The following is a 20,728-nucleotide window of genomic DNA, read 5'->3' as shown; positions in this document are numbered from 1 at the left end:
GGCACGGTAGTGTAATGGTTAGCGTAATGCTTTACCAAACCAGCGACCCGGATTCAAGTCCCACTGTTGTCGGTGAGGAGTTTGTGTGTTCTCTCTGTGACCGCGTGGGATTCCTCCGGGAGCTCCGACAGTCCAAAGATGCATCGGTTGGTAGCTTAATTGGTCACTGGGCTAGGATTAAATCATGGGGCTGCAGAGTGGAGTGGCTCGAAGGGCCTGTTCCACAGAGTTACCACCCTCCAGCTAAACAAATTCTACCTCATCTCTGTTCTAAAGGGACGTCCTTCTCTTCTGTGAACCTAGACTACCTTCCCCCCACCCCGTCTACTCTGTCTAGGCCTTTTAATATTCAGTAGGTTTCAATGAGACCCCCTCTCCATTCTTCTAAACTCCAGTATGTGCAGGCCCAAAGTCATCAAATGCTCTTCATACATTAACCCTTGCAATCCCGGGATCATTCTTTGTGAAACTCCTCAGGACCCTCTCCAATGCCAGCACATCCTTTCTTAAATCAGGGGACCAAGACTGCTCACAATACTGCAAGTTTGGTCTGACCAGTAAAGCCTCAGCATTACATTCTTGCTTTTATATTGTAGTCCTCCTGAAATGAATGAATGAACTATTATTATTGAGATACGGTGAGGAATATGTCCTTCTGGCCTGTCGACCCATGCTGCTCAGGAAATACCCTGATTTAATCCTAACCTAATCGCAGGACAATCTACAGAGACCAATTAACCCATCAACCTTTGCAACGGGGGAAGAAATTGGAGCTCCCGGAGGAAAACCCAGCGGTCACAGGGAGAATGCACAAACTCCTTACAGGATTCGGCGGGAATCGAACCTGGGTCACCTGTACTGTAAAGCGTTTTGCTAGCCACTACGCTACCGGGCTGTGTATGTAAGGCACATTCTCCCTGCAAGTTAACGTTTAGGGAACTTCTAATTTCTGAATTTGCTCTCACTGTTTAGGAAATAGTCTATGTCTTTATTCCTCACTAGACTGTATTTCATGTGTCTCTTCTTTGCAACCTCTGCTTTATATATACCCAATCCTGGGACATTTTAGGCTGGATAGAAAGTCTACAAAGGAAGGGAAATAAACTCTTGAAGTCATTCGGAGACAAGCAGGAGCCTGGCACAGCCTGCTCCCGGTGGGTGGAGTCAGGTGGAGTCCTTGCGTCCAAGGAATCCAAAACAGGTTTGCTCAGTACAGTTGCTCAGCTGGTCCACCTCACTTCAAATATTCACCTGCTTCACTCAGACGCATCGGAGAGCCCACTATTGCCTCTGAAGATGAGTGTTTGCTGCAGGATGGCCTTAGTGGCTGTCCTAGCCGGACTGGTCTCCGTCGCAGCCATCCAGAGCGGTAAGTTGGTTCAAGTCCTCTGGCGTGCCACCGGACCGTCTGCCCGTAGATCTGTGCCTCGGACGCGACTTACCAGCCGACCGTCTCCTCGCACAGGCTGTGAGGAGGACTCGAGGAGCTCTCGAGCCAAACCAAACTCGGGGGGGGGGGGGGGGGGATGTAGGGCAGGGTATCGACTGGAAGCTGTTCAATGTCAGGAGAGACTTTGATAATGTTCATGGTGGGAAGCTGTTCTCACAACCCAGTGATTCAGTCAGAAAGGATCAGGGACAGGGAAACTAAAAACTGGTAAAAAAAAAATCATGATTCTATATTGCCTCTCTGTTAATCTATATATTTATATATATATATGTGTGTGTGTGTGTGTGTGTGTGTGTGTGTGTGTGTGTATAATGTATGTATATGAATAGATATGTACTGTTTCTTCTGAAGTGTTATCACTGCAGTCTGCAGCCTCTAATTTCCTTTTTTAGATTGCAATTTGTTTTATTCTGCATTTGCGCAGTTTGTCTTCTTTGCCCGTCTTTTGGCTTGTGTGTAGTTCTTCATTCGTTCCTTTGTGCTTGACTGTGAATGCCTGCAAGGAAATGAATCTCAGGCAACGTAGATGTAGTTTGATGATAAATTTACTCTGAACGTTGAGGTCTGGCAGAGAGGAATAACCTGTTGATGAAACCCAAAGCAACACACACACACACACACACACACACACACACACACACACACACACACACACACACACACACACACACACACACACACACACACACACACACACACACACAATTTCTTTGATTCCTGGGGTCATTCTCATGAACCTTTCCAATGCCTGCACAGTCCATCTTAGACAAGGGGCCAAAAGAAGCTCACAATATCCCAAGTGCAATGTGAGCAGGGCTTTATGAAGCCTCAAGATCACATCCTTGCTTTTATATCCTAGTCCTCTCAAAATGAATGCAAACATTGCATTTGCCTTCCTCACCACCGACTCAACCTGCAGATTAAAACTTGGAGACTGGTCATCTGCCAAGATATTACTCTTTTTTTTTTGAAAAGACGTAATGTAGAAAGCTTTGAGATCAGTTCCGAAAAGTGACACTGGGGAATAGCTTGGAGAAAGCTTGAAATATGAGGAGATGAAACAGGTCTTTAAACCTGTCAGGGTAATGTAAAAAAATAAGTATAACTGTTTAGAAAATGCTACTGTGAATGTGATGAATCAAGTCAAGTCAAGTCACTTTTTATTGTCATTTTGACCATAACTGCTGGTACAGTACACAGTAAAACTGAGACAATGCTTTTCAGGACCATGGTGTTACATGAAACAGTACAAAAACTAGACTGAACTACATAAAAAACAACACAGGAAAAAAACCTAGACTAGACTACAGACCTACCCAGTGCACAAAACAGTGCAGGCATTACAATAAATAATAAACAAGACAATAGGGCAGTAAGGTGTCAGTCCAGGCTCTGGGTATTGAGGGGTCTGATAGCTTGGGGGAAGAAACTGTTACATAGTCTGGTCGGGAGAGCCTGAATGCTTTGGAGCCTTTTCCCAGGCGGCAGGAGGGAGAAGAGTTTGTATGAGGGGTGAGTGGGGTCCTTCATAATGCTGTTTCCTTTGAGGATGCAACGTGTGGTATAAATGTCCGTGATGGCAGGAAGAGAGACCCTGATGATCTTCTCAGCTGACCTCACTATCTGCTGCAGGGTCTTGCGATCCATGATGGTGCAATTTCCGAACCAGGCAGTGATGCAGCTGCTCAGGATGCTCTCAATACAACCCCTGTAGAATGTGATGAGGATGGGAGGGGAGGGGTGGGAGATGTACTTTCCTCACCCTGATTGCATTCCATCGCATCTTAAATAAGATCAGTATTGCACACATTATCTCTTTTAAGAGCCACAGAGAAGCACAACACTCAAGCAGGCGCTTTGGCCCATCTAGTCCATGCCACACCATTTAAACTTGCACTGGGACTAAAGCCCTTCCATTCATGTATCTATCCAAACTGCTCTTAAATGTTGAAATTGTGCTGGCAGCTCATTCCACACTCTCACCACCCTCTGAATGAAGAAGTTCAACCTCATGTTCCCCTTTAACTTTTCACCTTTTGCCCTTAACCCATGACCTCTGGCTGTAGTCCCACCCAATCTCAGGGGGAAAAAAACCTGCTTGTGTTCACCCTATCTGTGCCCCTCATAATTTTGTATACCTCTATCAAACCTCCTCTCAGTCTTCTACGTTCGAAGGAAAACATTCCTAACCTATTCGACCTTTCCATCTTTTCTTATAACTCAGTCCTCCAGTCCTGCGAACATGCTTGTAAATTTCCTCTGTACTTGTTTGAGCTTATTTACATCTTTCCTGTAGGTAGGTGACCAAAACTGCACACAATGCTCCAAATTAGGCCTCACCAACACCTTATACAACTTCAACATAAGATTCCATCTCCTGCACTCAATACTTTGGTTTATCATGGCCATTGTGCCGATGTCTCCAATGTCTATGAGTCCAGTGGAGACTGGAGGCCTGGGGGAGCACTGTCCCAGTGTTGGGTGTGTGGCCATGATGGAATGGTGGAGCAGACTCAATGGGCCCAATAGCCTAGTTCTCCTCCCATGTCTTATGCCTCGGCCTAGTGGCACTGAAAAATGTTTCCTATAGTGAGGGAGTCAAGGACCAGAGGACACAGAAGACCATCTCTTCAGAACAGTGATGAGGAGGAATTTCTTTATCCAGAGGGTGGTGAATCCGTGGAATTCATTGCCACTGACGGCTGTGGAGCCAAGTCATTGAGAATATTTAGAGCAGTGATGGATAGGTTCTTGAAGGGCATCCAACTTTACGGGGAGAGGGCAGGAGAATAGGCTTGAGAATAAATCAACCATGAAGAAATAGCAGAGCAAACCTGATGGGCTGAATGGCTTAGTTCTTCTCCTATGTCTAATGGCCTGCCAAAGGACTGGTGGGAAGCGAGATTGAGAAGAGAGGTTGAAGGAGATGAGGAAACTCATGTTGCTTTCTTAATGAGAGGCTGATATGCCCCCGCAGCTCAGTTCAGGACCCTGGACCGCACCCCTTCCCCACCGGGACGTCCTTGAGATTATCGTCACCGGTGCAGCTAAGAGCAGTAATCGCTGCCCCGATCGGCGCAAGCACAGGGGCCAATCAGAAGCTAGCCACAGTTACGCTAATGCTGGGGTCAGTGGTAGGCTAACTGATGTCAGCCATACCTCAGAGTCACGCACAGACCTGACGGCTGTCAGACGCAGCTAAGGATCCACTTAGCAGCTAGCTGCTATCAGCATATCCTAGGAAAAGTTAAAAACTAATCGCTTACAAGCATTTCTAGGGGCTGGATGAAGATTAAATGACTTTAGGCTTGTCTTGTTGTCATCTTATCACCAGGGCTCCTGTGTTGACTTTGTGGGATTGTGTTTTAAATTCTCTTTTCCGCATTCTTTTTTTGCTCTTCACATGATTTGTTTTTTTTATTGTGGGGAGGTTGATGTTCTTTCTGTGAAGGGGTTTGCACAGTTTTCTTTGTTTCGTGGCTGTCTGTGGGGAAGACGAACCTCAAGGTTGTACATTGCATGCGTACTTTGATCATAAATAAACTTTGATTCTTTGAATTTGCTTCAAACACAAGATAAATGGCAAGATTCATGTTTCTCTACCCCGCGTATATTGAAACACCGAGTGAAATGCGTCACTTGTGTTAACAAACGAGGGTCTGCTGGGGGAGGGGGGCAGCGTTCCGGTGCCTACATAGTGTACCCACAATGCTCGGCAGAGCCACACACAGCTACAAAACAACAGGAGCGAAACAAGCCTCATTCGTCCCTCCCTCCAACCCCCAAGGCAGGCCCTCTTCTTCAGCCTCCAGCTTTGGATTCAATGTGGACGAGAGGACATTGGGCTTTTGACTACCTCACTGGATTTGGAGTTCCAATTCGACCCCCCCCCTCCGGGCCTCAATCCTCAGCATCAGCCATAGGGTCTGCCAATCACCAAACGCCAGGCCTCGAACTCCATACTTGCCAGTGACGGGACTCTGAACACTAAGCCCTGAACTCTCGTCCCATCGATTTGTGAACCCTGGGGTTGTTGGACATCGCTCCTCCTGCCCACCCGGAGTTCCGGCCCTAGAACCCGCCGACAACTCATAGAACAGACACAAAATGCTGCTGGAACGCAGCAGGACAGGCAGCATCTATACGGAGAAGAGCTGTTGTTGATTCGGGCCGAGACTCTTCGTCAGGACTAACTGAAAGGGAAGATAGTAAGAGATTTGAAAGTAGGAGGGGGAGGGGGAAATGTGAAATGATAGAAGACTGGAGGGGGTGGGGTGAAGCTGAGAGCCAGAAAGGTGATTGGCGAAAGGGATATAGAACTAGAGAAGGGAAAGGATCCGACGCAGGCTGGGAGACCGTTTCGCTGTACACCTGCGCTCTGTCCGCCAGAGAAAGCAGGATCTTCCAGTGGCCACACATTTTAATTCCACGTCTCATTCTCATTCTGATATGTCTATCCATGGCCTCCTCTACCGTCAAGATGAAGCCACACTCAGGTTGGAGGAACAACAGCTTGTATACCAGCTGGGTAGCCTCCAACCTGATGGCATGAACATTGACTTCTCTAACTTCCGTTAATGCCCCTCCCCTTCTTACCCCATCCCAGATATATTTAGTTATTTTTTCTCTCTGCCCATCACTCTGCCAGTTCTCCATCTCCCTCTGGTGCTCCCCTCCACCTTTCTTTCTCCCTAGGCCTCCCGTCCCATGATCCTTTCCCTTCTCCAGCCGTACCATGCAGCAGGTCCAAGTTGGTTCACTAACACCACGTCCACTTGTCCATTCTGTGGCCAGGAGTCAGTGTGTCACGCTGACATGGAATGTGAGAAGCTGCAGCCGCTGTTTGAACGTCTGAAGAGACTGCTCTTCCATGGGTACAGTGGGGGATTTCTGGGAACGGTGGAACCCCAGGGAATTGATTATTTGATAGACAGTAATAATCTTATTTTAATTTGAACTTGTTCACGGTCTTATACATACCTGATGTTTGTATTTTGTGTAGTTTTGTTTAAAAAAAAGCAGCATTTTACTAGCCACTATCATAGCATGCTGCTTATTTCTAAATGTTTCCAAAGTATTTCACTAATTAAAAAAGAAAGTCATTTTAATCAACATACTAACACATGGCAGATCCACAATATTAGGGACATAGGGTCCTTACAGCAGCAAAACAGGCCCTTTGGCCCATCTTATACAGGCTGACCAAAATTGTCATTTAAGCTCATCTCTCCAAACTTTTCCTATCCACGGACCTGTCCAAGTGCCCCTTAAATGTTGTTAACGTACCTTCTTCAATGGCTTCCTCTTGCAGCCTGTTGGATATGTGGGTCTATCCTCGGGGTAAAATAGTGCCTGTTGGTGTGTACAAACCACCCTCTGGGTAAAATGATCTCGTGGTTTATGTGGGACCACCCTCTGGGTAAAATGATCTCGTGGTGTATGTGGGACCACCCTTTGGGTAAAATGATCTCGTGGTGTATGTAGGACCACCCTCTGGGTAAAATGAAGACGCAAAGCATCTAACAATGGGTTGTTATTGCTTCTTTCAGATACGCACCTCTTTCACGCCCAGTGCGAGTGCCTGTTTCGTGGCCTTGAAGTGGACGACATACGTGTGCGTTACGCCTATGATGGTTTTACTGTCTTGTACTACAACACGAAGATTAAGAGGTACGTCGCAGTCCAGCCCTTGGCGCAGGCTTGGGTAGACAGGCGGAACGCGGACCACGACTCTGTTGCATTGGTGCCTCACCGAATAGAGAGCATCTGCGATGAGATCAAACAGACGATCAGATCAAGCAACACCACCCTGGAAAACAAGGGTAAGATAGTTTAAATTTCACGATCTCGCGTACGTCAAAACACCTCGTGCGTGTTAACCACCAATACATCCCAGCGGGTGCTGAGGGCAGCCCGCCAGGGTTGCCACACAATCCCCTGCCAAGTTAGCATGCCTATCATACTCCAGTGGACCCGGACACCATCGTGCTTTGACCTCTCCAACGGACTCACAGATTCGGCTCCTGCGGGCGGGCCTTGACTTTCGACCCTCGACCCTAGGACACGCTAATCATTGAACACCAGGCCTCGAAATCCAGACTTGCCAATGACGGGACCTTGAACTCTGGACCACGTCTGCATGGCTGGTCTTCGAGCTTCACATCAGTAGATAGGTCAAACACAGCACCACTAAAGGATCATCGACCCAACTTTCCCCACCCACTACGGGGCCAAAATCAAGCTAGACCCCCTTGGCAGCCTTTGGTCCCTATTCCTCGAAAGCTTTACACCTCCATTCAGGGCCCCAAGCAGTCCTACCAGGTGAGGCAACACCTCACCTGTGAATCTGCTGGGGTCATTCTACTGCGCCTGGGCCTCCTCGACATTGCTGAGACCCTCCGTAAATTGGGGGTCTGCTTTGCTGAGTACCTCCGCACCATCCGCCACCAGCGGGATTTCCCGGTGGCCAAACAATTCTGATTCCAACGTGTCTGTCCGTGGCCTCCTCTTGTACCAAAGTGAAGTCACCCTCAGGGTGGAGGAACAACATCAGGGTTACCTCCAACCTCATGCCATGAATATCGATTTCCCCTTCTGGTGAACAAATTTCTACCCGTCCCCTTTTCTATTCCCCACTGACCTTTCACTTCTTCTCACCTGCCTAGCAATTCTCCCTCTTATTTCCCCTCCTCCTTCTCTCTCTCTCCTGTTGTTCATTCACCTCTCCTATTAGATTCCTTCTCCAGCCCTTTCCCCACTCACCTGGCCTCACCTATCACCTTCCAGCCAACCTCTTATCCCACTCCCCCCTCCCCACCATTTTTATTCTGTCATCTTCCCCCTTCCTTCTCAGACCTGAAGAAGGATTTCGGCCTGAAACGTTGCTCAGTTTGGCCTTGTATTCCTAGCATCTGCAGACTTTGATATGTTAGCTGACTTACTGTCCATTATGCCGCTGGCATTGTTGCTGCTGGTCCTTCATCTCTGGAGTTCGAGGCTTCCTTCATCATGTCAGTAGCTCCCTCTCGGTTTTCACAGCTGTCAGTCATGCAAGTCCTGGGCGCTGACGCAGGAACACCGCCGCACTCAGACGCAGAAGCGTTCTTCATCGCTGTTTCCTTAATGGTTTTGTTTAACCAGTCAACCCTGAGTTGAACTCCCAAACCTGGAGGACCAATGGACCAGTCATGGTCTGGGCTCTAGCCTTTGACCTGCTTAGCATTGGTGACCTTACCAAATGTCACTATGGTTGGATACGGCCCAAGTGCAGGGAGGGAGAGAGAGATACTGAAGCGGGTCCATACAACCGTAAGTCATAGGAGCAGAATTAGGCGATCTGGCCCATCGAATCTGCTCCGCCATTCAATCATGACTGGTCCTTTTTTCTAACTCCTCCTCAACCCCGTAACCTTTGACACCATGTCCAATCAAGAAACTATCAATCTCTGCCTTAAATACACCCAACGACCTGGCCTCCACAGCTGCATCTGGCAATAAATTCCACAAATTCACCAGCCTCGGCCTAAAGGAATTTCTCTCCACCTGTTTTGAAAGGGCGCCCATCTATCCTGAGGCTGTGCCCTCTTGTCCTAGACTCTCCTACCGTGAGAAACATCCTTTCCACATCAACTCTGTCTAGGCCTTTCAACATTTGAAACGTTTCAATGAAATTCCCCCCTCATCCTTCTGAATTCCAGCGAGTACAGACCCAGAGCCATCAAACGTTCCTGGAATCATCCTTGTGAACCTCCTCTGGGCCCCTCCAATGCCAGCACATCTTTTCTAAGATGAGGGGCCCTAAGATAAGGCAGCTAAACATTGCTGTGCTTTGCTCAAGACTCGATATGCGCTATGACCAAAAGGGTGGTGTTAAACACCGTCACAATGAAATAATAATTAGCTGACACGTGCACATTCGCGGGACAAATGCCGAATCTGCTGTGCTGCTGATCCAGTGGTTGTGTCACCCAGACCCAAAGCATAAAGCCCTGACTCCAGCCAACCATAGCTCCCTGTGTCATTGAGGCATGCACACCCACAAACCCAAAGGCAAGGTTGTGGACTTCTTGGAGGTTTGCACTGATCTAAATGTCTTCTCAAGACAAGTCACTTTTATTGTCATTTTGACCATAACTGCTGGTACAGTACATAGTAAAAATTAGACATTTTTCCGGACCATGGCGTTACATAAAACAGTACAAAGCTAGACTGAACTACGTAAAAAAGAAAGACACACAACAACTACACTAGACTACAGACCTACCCAGGACTGCATAAAGAGCACAAAAACAGTGCAGACATTACAATGAATAATAAACAGGACAATAGGGCAGTAAGGTGTCAGTCCGGGCTCTGGGTATTGAGGAGTCTGATAGCTTGGGGGAAGAAACTGTTACATAGTCTGGTCGGGAGAGCCCGAATGCTTCGGAGCCTTTTCCCAGACGGCAGGAGGGAGAAGAGATTGTATGAGGGGTGTGTGGGGTCCTTCATAATGCTGTTCGCTTTGCAGATGCAGCGTGTGGTGTAAATGTCCGTGATGGCGGGAAGAGAGACCCCGATGATCTTCTCAGCTGACCTCACCATCCGCTGCAGGCTCTTGTGAAACTCGGAATCTCAGGGTGACATATACAGTTAGAACTTTCATAATAAATTGATTTTGAATATTGTTACTGTAACAGCCTCAAGCACTGCTCTGGCTGACTATTACCATATAGGCACTCTGCCCACAATGTCGAGCCGACCATGTGACCTACTGTAGAAGCCGCCCAGAATTCCCCTACCGCGTAGCCCTCTATTTCCCCAAGCTCCATGTACCTACCTGCCTTGCAGGGTAGGAAGTCTTGGCCCGCCCAGCCTGTCCTCGAGTCCTGGCAGCATACTCACATTTCTTCCCTGCACCCCTTCCAGTTTAATTGCATGTCAGCTAAATAACCGGCAGGCATGTTAGCCTAGCAGTTCGAGCGCCAGCAATCAGCGATCGCGGTTCGATTCCCGCCGCTGTCTGCAAAGAGTTTGTACGCTCTCCTGATGACCACGTGCGTTTCCTCCGGGTGCTCCGGTCTCCCCCACCCACACACTCCAAAGGTGTGCGGGTTACGGCGAGTGAGTTGTGGGCACGTTACGCGGGAACCAGAAAAGTGGCAGCTCCAGCAGGCTCCTCCACTATTTGATTTGAGGCAAAATGCATTTTGATGTACGTGATAAATAAGCTAATCTATTTAATTAAAAAAAAAACTGTACACAGAACTCCAGCGCTGTACAACACAGTGTGGCAAAGTGATTCAGGGAAAGATGAGTTTTGAGGTTCCCATGGTGGAATTGTGGAACAAGTTTTGGAAGAAAACTCCTTTAGGGTTCTACGACGCAGAAACCGGCCTTATGGTTCAGATTTATTATATGCTCACCGGAACAGAACCAGGCCATTCGGCCCGTCCAGTCTGCTTCACCATCCCGTCATGGCTGATTTATTACCCCTCTCAACCCTGTTCGGAAGCTCGGTCCTCCTACTGTGCGGCCGTGTTTTCTAACCCTAGACAGTCTGACTATTGGAAACGTGCTCCCCCACGTCCTCTCTATCCAGACCTTCCCATATATTTGGTAAAGACAGGCCCGGGGGCCGCCAAACGCTCCTCATTTACTAACCCTTTCATTGCCGGGGTCCCGGGACTTGTTTCGGGGCGGTGCAATACGTAAAATGTGGTGTAGTTATCTCCTTTGGCTGTATTAATGTTTATGCTTGAGTGACTTGAAAGAGGAATATTAAAAATAAGTAATTAGTATGAAAGAAGGGAGCAAAATAGGGAAGTAGTGTTTGTTCATGACGCTTTAAGAAATCTGTCGGGCGAGAGGAAGAAGCTGAGTGTGTGTCTTCAGTGAGTCTGTGCTGACCACCGAGTCCCTGTTTATACTAATCCCATTCTCAGTCACCTATACATCGGATGTTCTGTAACTTCGAAACGTTAAACTAATTCACAGGATCCCGAAAAGCGCATCTAACTCAGACTTAACCTCAAGCAAGGAGAACACGTATCACGTGGTAGCGTGTGACGTAAGCATCGCACGTATTTGTACGTTAACCGTAGTGAATTTTTTAAACGAACAAGAATGCTTAATCAAACATACAAGATATTTAAGTATTACTAAAATGTTAAATACAAAACACTTCCTGTTTAGCTATACTGCAACTCAAGATAAAGTGCGTCTCAACGACATACACCATATACTATATTATACAATTACTATACAGACTTTATATACAATTTTTAAATTGCCGCATTCAGCCCTAAATATTTCATCTCTGTGGGGGATTTCTTACTGTTGTGGGGTAACGACTTTCCTGACAAGTGGGATCTGTAATGCATGGATCTATTTCTTTTAGACCAATGAGCTCCCCCACCCCCGCTGTATTGTGAATACACTACCTCCTGCGGGCGTGCTTTCATTTAATCTACATGCACAGACACGCGTGTACCTGAATGTCAGAGAATATCCCGAACTGCACCAATAGGGACGAAACAGTGAGAGTTAAACACAGACGCTAACAAACGCGTGGCGGTGAAGGACACGCTGAATTTAAAGTGAAAATAACGCGACGATGGCTTCAGCCGGGATAGATGATGAATTTGATCGCGCTAATGAAGGTCTGTGACGCGGTTTAGTAACTCCAGCAAATCCAGCAAGCGAGATGTTCGACCAAATTACAATTTTACAAAATCTCTTGAGCCCTAAGCCACTGGTGACAGCTGAGAGATTTAGATTTTACAAAAGGAACCAGTTAAAAGATGAAAGCCTTTCTGAATACATTGCAGACCTGCACAAACTTTCCCAGTACCGTGACTTTCTGCCGCATTAAGGGACAGGTTTGTCTGTGGCATGCATAGTCAAAGCACCGAAATGAAGCTACTGGCAGAAAGGGACCTAGCCTCAGAACGGGCATTGACCATTGCAATACCGTTAGAGTTTGCAGCGAAGGAGTTTAGAATGTGAAATGCATAAAATGTCCCTGAATGGTGCAAAAAGCCAAAAATATTATTGTTGTGGCAAATCCTCCCATGATACAAATGACACACTCAAAATGCTGGAGGAGCTGAGCAGGCCAGGCAGCATCTAGGGAAAAGAATACAGTCGACGGTTTGAGCCGAGACCCTTCATCAGGACTGGGAAAAAAGATGAGGCATCAGAGAAAAAACGTGGAGGGAGAGGAGGAAGACTTACAAGGTGATAGGTGAAACCGGCGGGGTTGGGGGAGGGATGAGCTGGGAAGTTGATTGGGGAAAGAGATACAGGACTGGAGAAGGGGAAATCTGATAGGAGAGGACAGAATACCATGGAAGAAAGAAAATGGGGAGGAACACCAGAGGGAGGTGATAAGCAGGTAAGGAGATGAGATGAGAGAGGGAAATTGGAATGGAAAATGGTGGTGAAGAAGTTTGAGAAAATGGTCACCAAATTATAGGAAAGATGTCAACAAAATAGAGAGAGTACAGAGGAGATTTACTAGACTGTTACCTGGGTTTCAGCATCTGAGTTACAGAGAAAGGTTGAACAACTTAAGTCTTTATTCTTCGGAGCATAGAAGGTTGAAGGGGGACTTGATAGAGGTATTTAAAATTATGAGGGGGATAGATAGAGTTGACGTGGATAGGTTTTTTTCCATTGAGAGTAGGGGAGATTCAAACAAGAGGACAAGAGCGTTAAGGGGCAAAAGTTTAGGGGTAACACGAGGGGGAACTGATCTGATCATCCACGGCTAGTAATTGTTCGTCTCCATTATCTTCATATCAAGGAACGTTTGATTCACTTTGCTCGGCGAAAAGGCATGTTTGAATTTAAAGGTTTTAAATTCCGCTTTGTTGAAGATTTTAGCCCCAAGATTCTGAAGGAACGAATGGCATTTAAGCCTCTGATGTTGGAATGTCTCAACCAGCTCTGCTCTTTCCCACCAGATTGTGGATTATTCTCTCTGATAATTCCCGTTGTCTCTTCAAGACATTAAAAGCTCAAAAATTTTTTGACCAGCAAACTTTCTCTGCTACGGCCTAATTGGGGTTCTGATTTTTCTGGTTTTTACTTAATTTTTTAAGCGATCGGGTCAGTTAGAGTTTGAGGGTTCTCTTTCTTAGTTTGTACTGTAGGTATTTTTAGTATTTCTAGTTTAACTTTTCTGTTCCCTTTTTGGGATTCTGCTTTTTTTAAATTTTTTGAACTATTTAGTAGAGGTTTGATTTGTTTTTTGAATGGAGATACATTCGTTCTCTTTTTTTACATTTAAAGATGTTCTGCTTTCTTCTTCCCATAAGACCTTATTTTTTTGCTGCATAACTTTCAATTGTTTATGCATGGAAATGGTCAATAATACGAACTGATGCTTGTTTTCTCTTTTTTCTGAAATACTAGTATCTTAGTACTCTATTCTATGATTTAAACCTTTTCTAAAAGGTTTAAATGGTGTATTTTTTTTCTTGCTATTTTTTGATCATTTTTGTGGTATATTTCTTGGATTAGGGGTAGCTTTTCTTAACAACTTTTATCTTTTGGGCTGTCATCAGGAGAGACGGGGGTAGAATTAGCTTTAGCTTATCTCTTGGCCAATCTCTGGCTTTTTTTTCTGGGCCTTTTTGGGTGGGGAGAGGGGGTCTCTCTTTTTAGATTAGATTTTTTCACCTGGGTTAATTCGAAACTACTAAAATGTCCGCTATGTTGTAACTTCCGGTTCCTTTTTGAACCTTTTTCCCGCTTCCGAGTTCATGAGTTTGTATTCTGGTTAGCCCTTTACGTACCATATTACTGGTTTTACTATGATGGATAAGGTTATTAATTTTGTTTCGTGGAATACAAATGGTTTAAATTATCCGATTAAATGGAAAAAAAACTTTTCAAGGTATTCTGCAGAATTAATGCCCATATTATTTTTGCACAAGAAACTCATGTGGGGAAAGAGGATAATCAGCATTTCTTTTAGGCTTTTAGGATTGGCAATACCATTCTAATTCCCAGGCTAAAGAGAAAGGAGTTTCTGTTTTTATAGATTCTTCTATTTCATTTGTTCATTAGCATTATTTTGGATCTGAATGGTAGATTTTTATTAATCACTGGCCTACTCTGTAATAAAAAAAGTGGTGATGGTTAATGTCTATGCTCCGAATATTGACTATCCTGAATTTTTTAAACACTTATTCACATTCCTTCTTAATTTAAATGATTATATGTTGATAACAGGAGGAGATTTTAAATGCTGTTTAAATCCTTCAATGGATAGATCTAAGTCTAATCAGGCACTTCAGAATAAATCGGCTACCTTTATTAATTCCTTTATGCTTGATTTTGGAATTTCAGAAATTTGGAGCTTCTTGCATCCAAAGGAAAAAGAGTTTTCATTCTTTTCCCATGTTTATCATAGTTATTATAGAACTGACTACTTTTTATTAACTCTTGTTTAATTCCCTCTGTTACTGACTGCAATTATGATTCCATTGTCATCTCTGACCATGTGCCCCTGGAACTCTCTATCAAACTAATGGATACGCCTTCTAGTTTTGGACAATGGTCATTCAATTCTGTATTACTACAAGACTCAGACTTCATGAATTTTATTAAGGAACAGATTGATTTCTTTCTTTTCAACGAACTCTACAGATGAAATTTCCAGCGGGGTTTTATGGGATACTTTTAAAGCATACATCCATGGTCAGATTATCTCATATTCTGCTGGTCTGAAAAAAACAAATTAATAAAGAGATTTGTATGTTGGTTGATAAGATTAAAGCAATTGACAAGATATGCTCTATCGCTCCTAGTCAGGAGCTTTATATAAAAAAAAGGGTCGAACTTCAAATGGAGCATAGTTTACTTTCAACATCCTTGATTGAAAATCAATTAATTAAGTCTAGGAGTTAATTTTATATACATGGTGATAAATCTGGTAAACTATTAGCTAGCCAATTGAAATCTGCTTCAGTTAAACGTCAGATTATTAAAATTCGTAAACAAGATGGAACTATGATGGTTGAACATGATAAGATAAACAAATCTTTTCAAGAATTTTATACCTCCTTATATCAATCAGAATCTCCTGATGATCCCACTATAATGCATGAGTTCTTAAGGAAATTGAATGTTCCAAAATTATCACTGAATGAATGTTTAGTATTAGATGCTCCTGTTATGGAACTAGAAATAAAAGACGCTATTTCTTCAATGAATTCAGGTAAAGCACCTGGCCCAGATGGTTATACACTAGCATTTTTAAAACCCTTCTCCACTATACTTTCTCTCTGGCTATCTAAAATCTCTAAGGATGCACTATTTATAGGTAAATTACCAAAACCTTTCTATGGTACCTCTATTTCCTTAATTATTAAAAAAGATAAAGATCCCACTGAATGTGCATCATGTAGGCCTATATCCTTATTGAATGCAGATTCTAAGATTTTTTCAAAAATAGTGGCAACTAGATTGGAGAGTGTATTGCCTGGAATTATTTCGGTCAACCAGATCGGATTTATTAAAAACCACCATTCGTTTTTAATATTAGATTAATGAATATTGTTTATATTCTCTCATCTGGAATTCCAGGATGTGTCATTTCATTGGATGCCGAGAAAGCGTTCGATAGGATTGAATGGCCATACTTATTTAGTATGCTTGAGAAATTTAATTTTAGCCTGCAATTTATATCTTGGGTTAAATTGATATATTACGCCCCCATGACTTCAGTACTTACCAATAACAGAAGATCTCCTTTTTTCAGTTGTTTCGTGGTACTAGGTAAGGTTGCCCTCTTAGCCCACTATTATTTGATATTGCCCTGGAACCTTTAGCTATTGCTATTCATGACCTACCTTCTATATTTGGCATTTCCCGCAGGAATGTGATACGCGTTATCATTATATGCAGATGATTTGTTATTATATATTTCAAATACTGAGAAATCCACTCCTGCTGCTAAATCCTTGCTCGCTCAGTTTAGTAACTTTCCTGGTTACATACTGAATCTTAATAAGAGTGAACTTTTCCCTTTAAATGTGCAAGTTCCAATTTATAGACATTTACCATTTAGATTGGTTACAAATTCTTTTACTTATCTAGGTGTTAAGATTACTGAAAAACATAAGGATTTATTTAACATCAATTATTTACCTTTAATAGACCAGGTCAAACAATCGCTTATTAAATGGACCTTACTGTCCACATCATAGATTGGTCAAATTAATACTATTAAAATGATTATTTTACCTAAATCTTTATATCTTTTCAATCAGTACCAATCTTTATTCCTAAATCCTTTTTTGATACTATTGACTCTAAAATTACGTCTTACATATGGCAGAATAAAAATCCTAGGCTAAGTAAAAAATACTTTCAGAAATCCAAAATGAATGGTGGCTTGGCACTGCCAAATTTAAGATTTTATTTCTGGGCAATTAATATTTGATATTTAATATTTTGGACACAAGACATGGATATGAATGTCAGTCCACAATGGGTTAATTTTGAATGTAGTTCAGCACAAGGATTATCATTGGTTTCCATTGTAGGGACCTCGCTTCCCTTGGTTCTTTCTAAATTGAATAAAGTTAATCCAATAATTAAACATACATTACGAATATGGTTTCAGTTTTGTAAATTTTTTGGCTCGAATAAATTTATTTTATCAAGTCCTATTATACCTAATTTTTTCTTTCAACCCTCTGTCATGGATCAAACCTTTTTGGTTTGGAAAACAAAGGGTATACTGTAATATGTTTTCGTGATTTATTTTTGGATAACTGTTTCATGTCTTTTGAACAGTTGTCTAATAAATATAATTTTCCCAGATCCCATTTTTTCAGATACCTACAGATTAGAGATTTTTAAATTATGATGTTACTGACTTTTCCCATTTCATATCCAGCTGATATCATGGAAGAAATTTTAGGCTTAAATCCTTATCAAAAGGGTTTAATAGCAATCATTTATGGTATGATTATGAATATACAGCCAGATGTATCTAATAAAATTTAAAATGAATGGGAGAAGGAACTTCAACTTTCTTTACCTATAGAGAAATGGGAGAAAATTTTGCAATTAGTTAATTTTTCATCTATTTGTGCTAAACATAAGTTGATTCAATTTAAAGTGGTTCATAGAGCTCATATGTCTAAAGGTAAATTAGCTTGATTTTATTCTCATATAAATCCGATCTGTGATAGATGTCACTCTGAGGTAGCCTCTCTGAGTCATATGTTTTGGTCCTGCCCTCTTTTGGAAAAATTTTGGCAAAATATTTTTGATATATTCTCTAAAGTTTTGCACATGGATTTACAACCTCATCGTATTACTGCAATTTTCGGCTTACCAATGTTTGATCTGCCCTCTGCAGCTCGGCGGATGTTTGCATTTGCTACCTTAATGGCTAGAAGATGTATTTTATTGAATTGGAAGGAGATGAATCCTCCGACATCTCAATGGTTTTCCCAAACGATATCCTGTTTAAACTTTGAAAAAATTAGAAGTGGTACATTTGATCCCTCAGTTAAATTTGAAGAAACTTGGAGGCCTTTTATTCAATACTTTCATAGAATGCAATCTGACCTTTTCTGATTCCTTTACATCTTTCATTGATTTGAGTAGAGGAGTGGAGTTGATGACACTAATGATTTTATTTGATATAATTGAATAGCCCAGCTTTGGTTAGTTTAGTTTTAGTTTAGTTTATTTTGTTTTTTGATTTTTCAATTTGGGTTTTTTCCTATCTTTTTTTGCATCTTGTTTATATTAAGGGTTTGGGAGGTCAATTATATTGGTGCTATTTATAGTTTTTACTCATGTGTTAATTGCCAACAATGTAATCCCACTCCCTTTGCACTATTATGACTTATGTATTTGTCTTGAAAAGTTTAATAAAAGGATTGAAAAAGAAAGAATAAGGTGCATGATGAGGCTTTGATTGTGAGGTCAAGAGTCCATCTTATCATACTAGGGATTTGGTCATTAGTCTTAGTGCAGTGGGATGGAGTGCCTGATGGGAGAGGGGAGAAGTGAGCATGTCCAGGGTGGGTGGGGTCTTTGATTATGTTGGCTACTTCACCAAGGCAGTGAGTATCGAGTCTCCAGGCATTTTGGAGGAGCTGCAGGAGCTGAGGATGTAAATAAAACATCGAGCGGGTCTTTTGGCTCACATACTCACTCTGGGGAAAAAAATACCCCAGATGTCACAGAGATATGTTGAGTGGAAAACTTCCATTTAAAAGAAAATTGTTGGGATTCTCATGGAAATAAAACTCGTCGAACATTCCCGAGATGTGGAGTCCAGTTTTGCATTCTGTGAAGGAAGAACGAATGAGATTAAATATTGAGGTTACTGTGATTTAAAAAAAGAAAACATGAAACATTTCACAATGTGTTTGGTGGAGAAGATGCTGAACAAGAATTCTTAGGTGAGGAGTGCCGATTTAAAGTTCACGATCAAGGAAGGAATGTTGTCCAAGTTCCCTAGGAGATTCTGTTGTTTCTCACAATGCTTTCAGGTATTTGGTTTCAAGCTGGTTTTTCATGTGAAGGATAGTATCAGGAAACATGTAAAACTCTCTCTCTTGAGCCTGTCAATTTAGTCCACATTCCATCAGGCTAATCCACATTCCAAAGTCTAGTCACATTTCATCTGTTTCAGGCTGAAACCCTTTCTCCAATCCTGCCGAAGGGTTTCGGCCAGAAATGTTGACTGTACTTTTTTCCACAGGTGCTGCCTGGGCTACTGAGTTCCTCCAGCATTTTGTGTGTGTTGCTCGGATTTCCAGCACTTTCAGATTTTTTCTTGTTTGTGATTCAATAACTTGCAGTGTTTTGTTCTCCAATTCCTTCACAGCTCCTACTCATACCAGAGCCTTCATGCAGAAGAAACGGGGCCAAATGTACCTGGTGTGCACGGCCAAGAACTTCTTCCCCCGGGACATTAAAGTGCGTTGGGTCAGAAACGGGAAAGTCGCTGACAATGGATCAGATGTGACCAATGTTGTCCCTCAAAGTGATGGGACTTTTCAAGTTAGGAGTGTCCATCCCCTGGATGGAGACAGCCAGGGGTACATCTGTCAGCTGGAACACGAGGCAGTTGATGGAAAGTTGCAGATCCCTCTTGGTAAGAACAGCGAGTTGGGGAAATGTCGTCTGATGCAGTAAAAACATTGATACCTACTTGATGACGCAGAATCCCTCTTAGTCCCTTTCTGCCTCAAGCAAGTCCCAATAACTTGAGGCCTCTCTCATTGTCTCTGTTGCTGGCAATTGTTAGAGTCAAGTTATAGAGCACAGTACAAGGCCATTTGGCCCAACACATCCATACTAACTACCAATCAACCATACACAGCAACTCTCTTCTCTGAGGCTTATTGCCTTTACATGGCGGAGAGTCTTATCAGATCCTGAGCTTCCTAGAGCGATGCCAGCTGGAGCTTGGCTCCTGGTAGGGTAACCCTCGGTAGTGAGGTAGTGAGTTCTGGACAAATGGCAGATGGAGTTTAACCCAGCTAGATGTGAGGTGTTGCATCTTGGTAGGGCAAATGTGAGGCGACAGTACACCATTGTTGCTGAGCAGAGAGATCTTGGGATCCAAGTTCATAGCACTTTGAAAGTGACTACACTTTCACTTTCTTATGGAATGCTTGCTTTTATTAGTCAAGACATTGAGTTCAAAAGTCAAGAAGTTATGTTGCAACTTTATAAAGCTCTATCTAGGCCACATCTGGACTATTGCATATAGATCCAATCATCAGGAAAGATGCTGAGGTTTTGGAGAGGGTGCAGAAGAGTTTTACCAGGATGCTGCCTGGTTTGGAGGGCACATGTTATCATGGAAAGCATGGTAAAACTTGGGTTGTTTTCTCTGGAGTGGCAGAGGCTGAGGGGAGATCTGGTAGAGGTTTATAAGATTATGAGCAGCAGAGACAGAGTAGACAGGGAGTATCTGATTCCCAGGGTTGAAGTGCCTAATACCAGAGGGCATGCATTGAAGGTGAGAGGGGGTAGGTTCAAGGGGGATGTGAGGGGTAAGTTTTTTTACTCAGCGTTGTGGATGTCTGGAATGCGCTGCCTGGTATGGGGGTAGAGGCAAATACATTAGAGGCTTTTAAGAGATGTTTGGATAGGCCCATGGATGTAATGAAGATAAAGTGATATGGACGCGGTATAGGTAGGAGGGATCAGTGTTTCATTTGCTTTTTAGCTGGTTCGGCCTAACATTGTGGGCCGAATGGCCTGTTACTGTTCTGTACTGTTCTATGATACATGGTAAATGGTAGGGCA

General features: G+C 43.2%; 1 protein-coding gene across 1 annotated transcript in view; it reads left to right on the top strand.

The window, feature by feature from the left end:
• The first annotated feature begins 1,165 nt into the window (after positions 1 to 1,165).
• LOC132380655 (H-2 class I histocompatibility antigen, alpha chain-like) overlaps positions 1,166 to 20,728 on the top strand; it is a 36,324-nt gene continuing 16,761 nt past the window's right edge. Inside the window, exons 1-3 of the mRNA XM_059949612.1 lie at positions 1,166 to 1,369; positions 7,000 to 7,272; positions 19,296 to 19,565. Coding sequence (XP_059805595.1) covers positions 1,297 to 1,369; positions 7,000 to 7,272; positions 19,296 to 19,565 — 616 coding nt within the window. The 5' untranslated portion in view covers positions 1,166 to 1,296. The remainder of the gene's footprint in view (positions 1,370 to 6,999; positions 7,273 to 19,295; positions 19,566 to 20,728) is intronic.

This window comes from Hypanus sabinus, chromosome 24 (genome assembly GCF_030144855.1).
Source record: "Hypanus sabinus isolate sHypSab1 chromosome 24, sHypSab1.hap1, whole genome shotgun sequence".
Classification (NCBI taxonomy): domain Eukaryota; kingdom Metazoa; phylum Chordata; class Chondrichthyes; order Myliobatiformes; family Dasyatidae; genus Hypanus; species Hypanus sabinus.
This window is presented reverse-complemented; position numbering and strand designations above follow the sequence as displayed.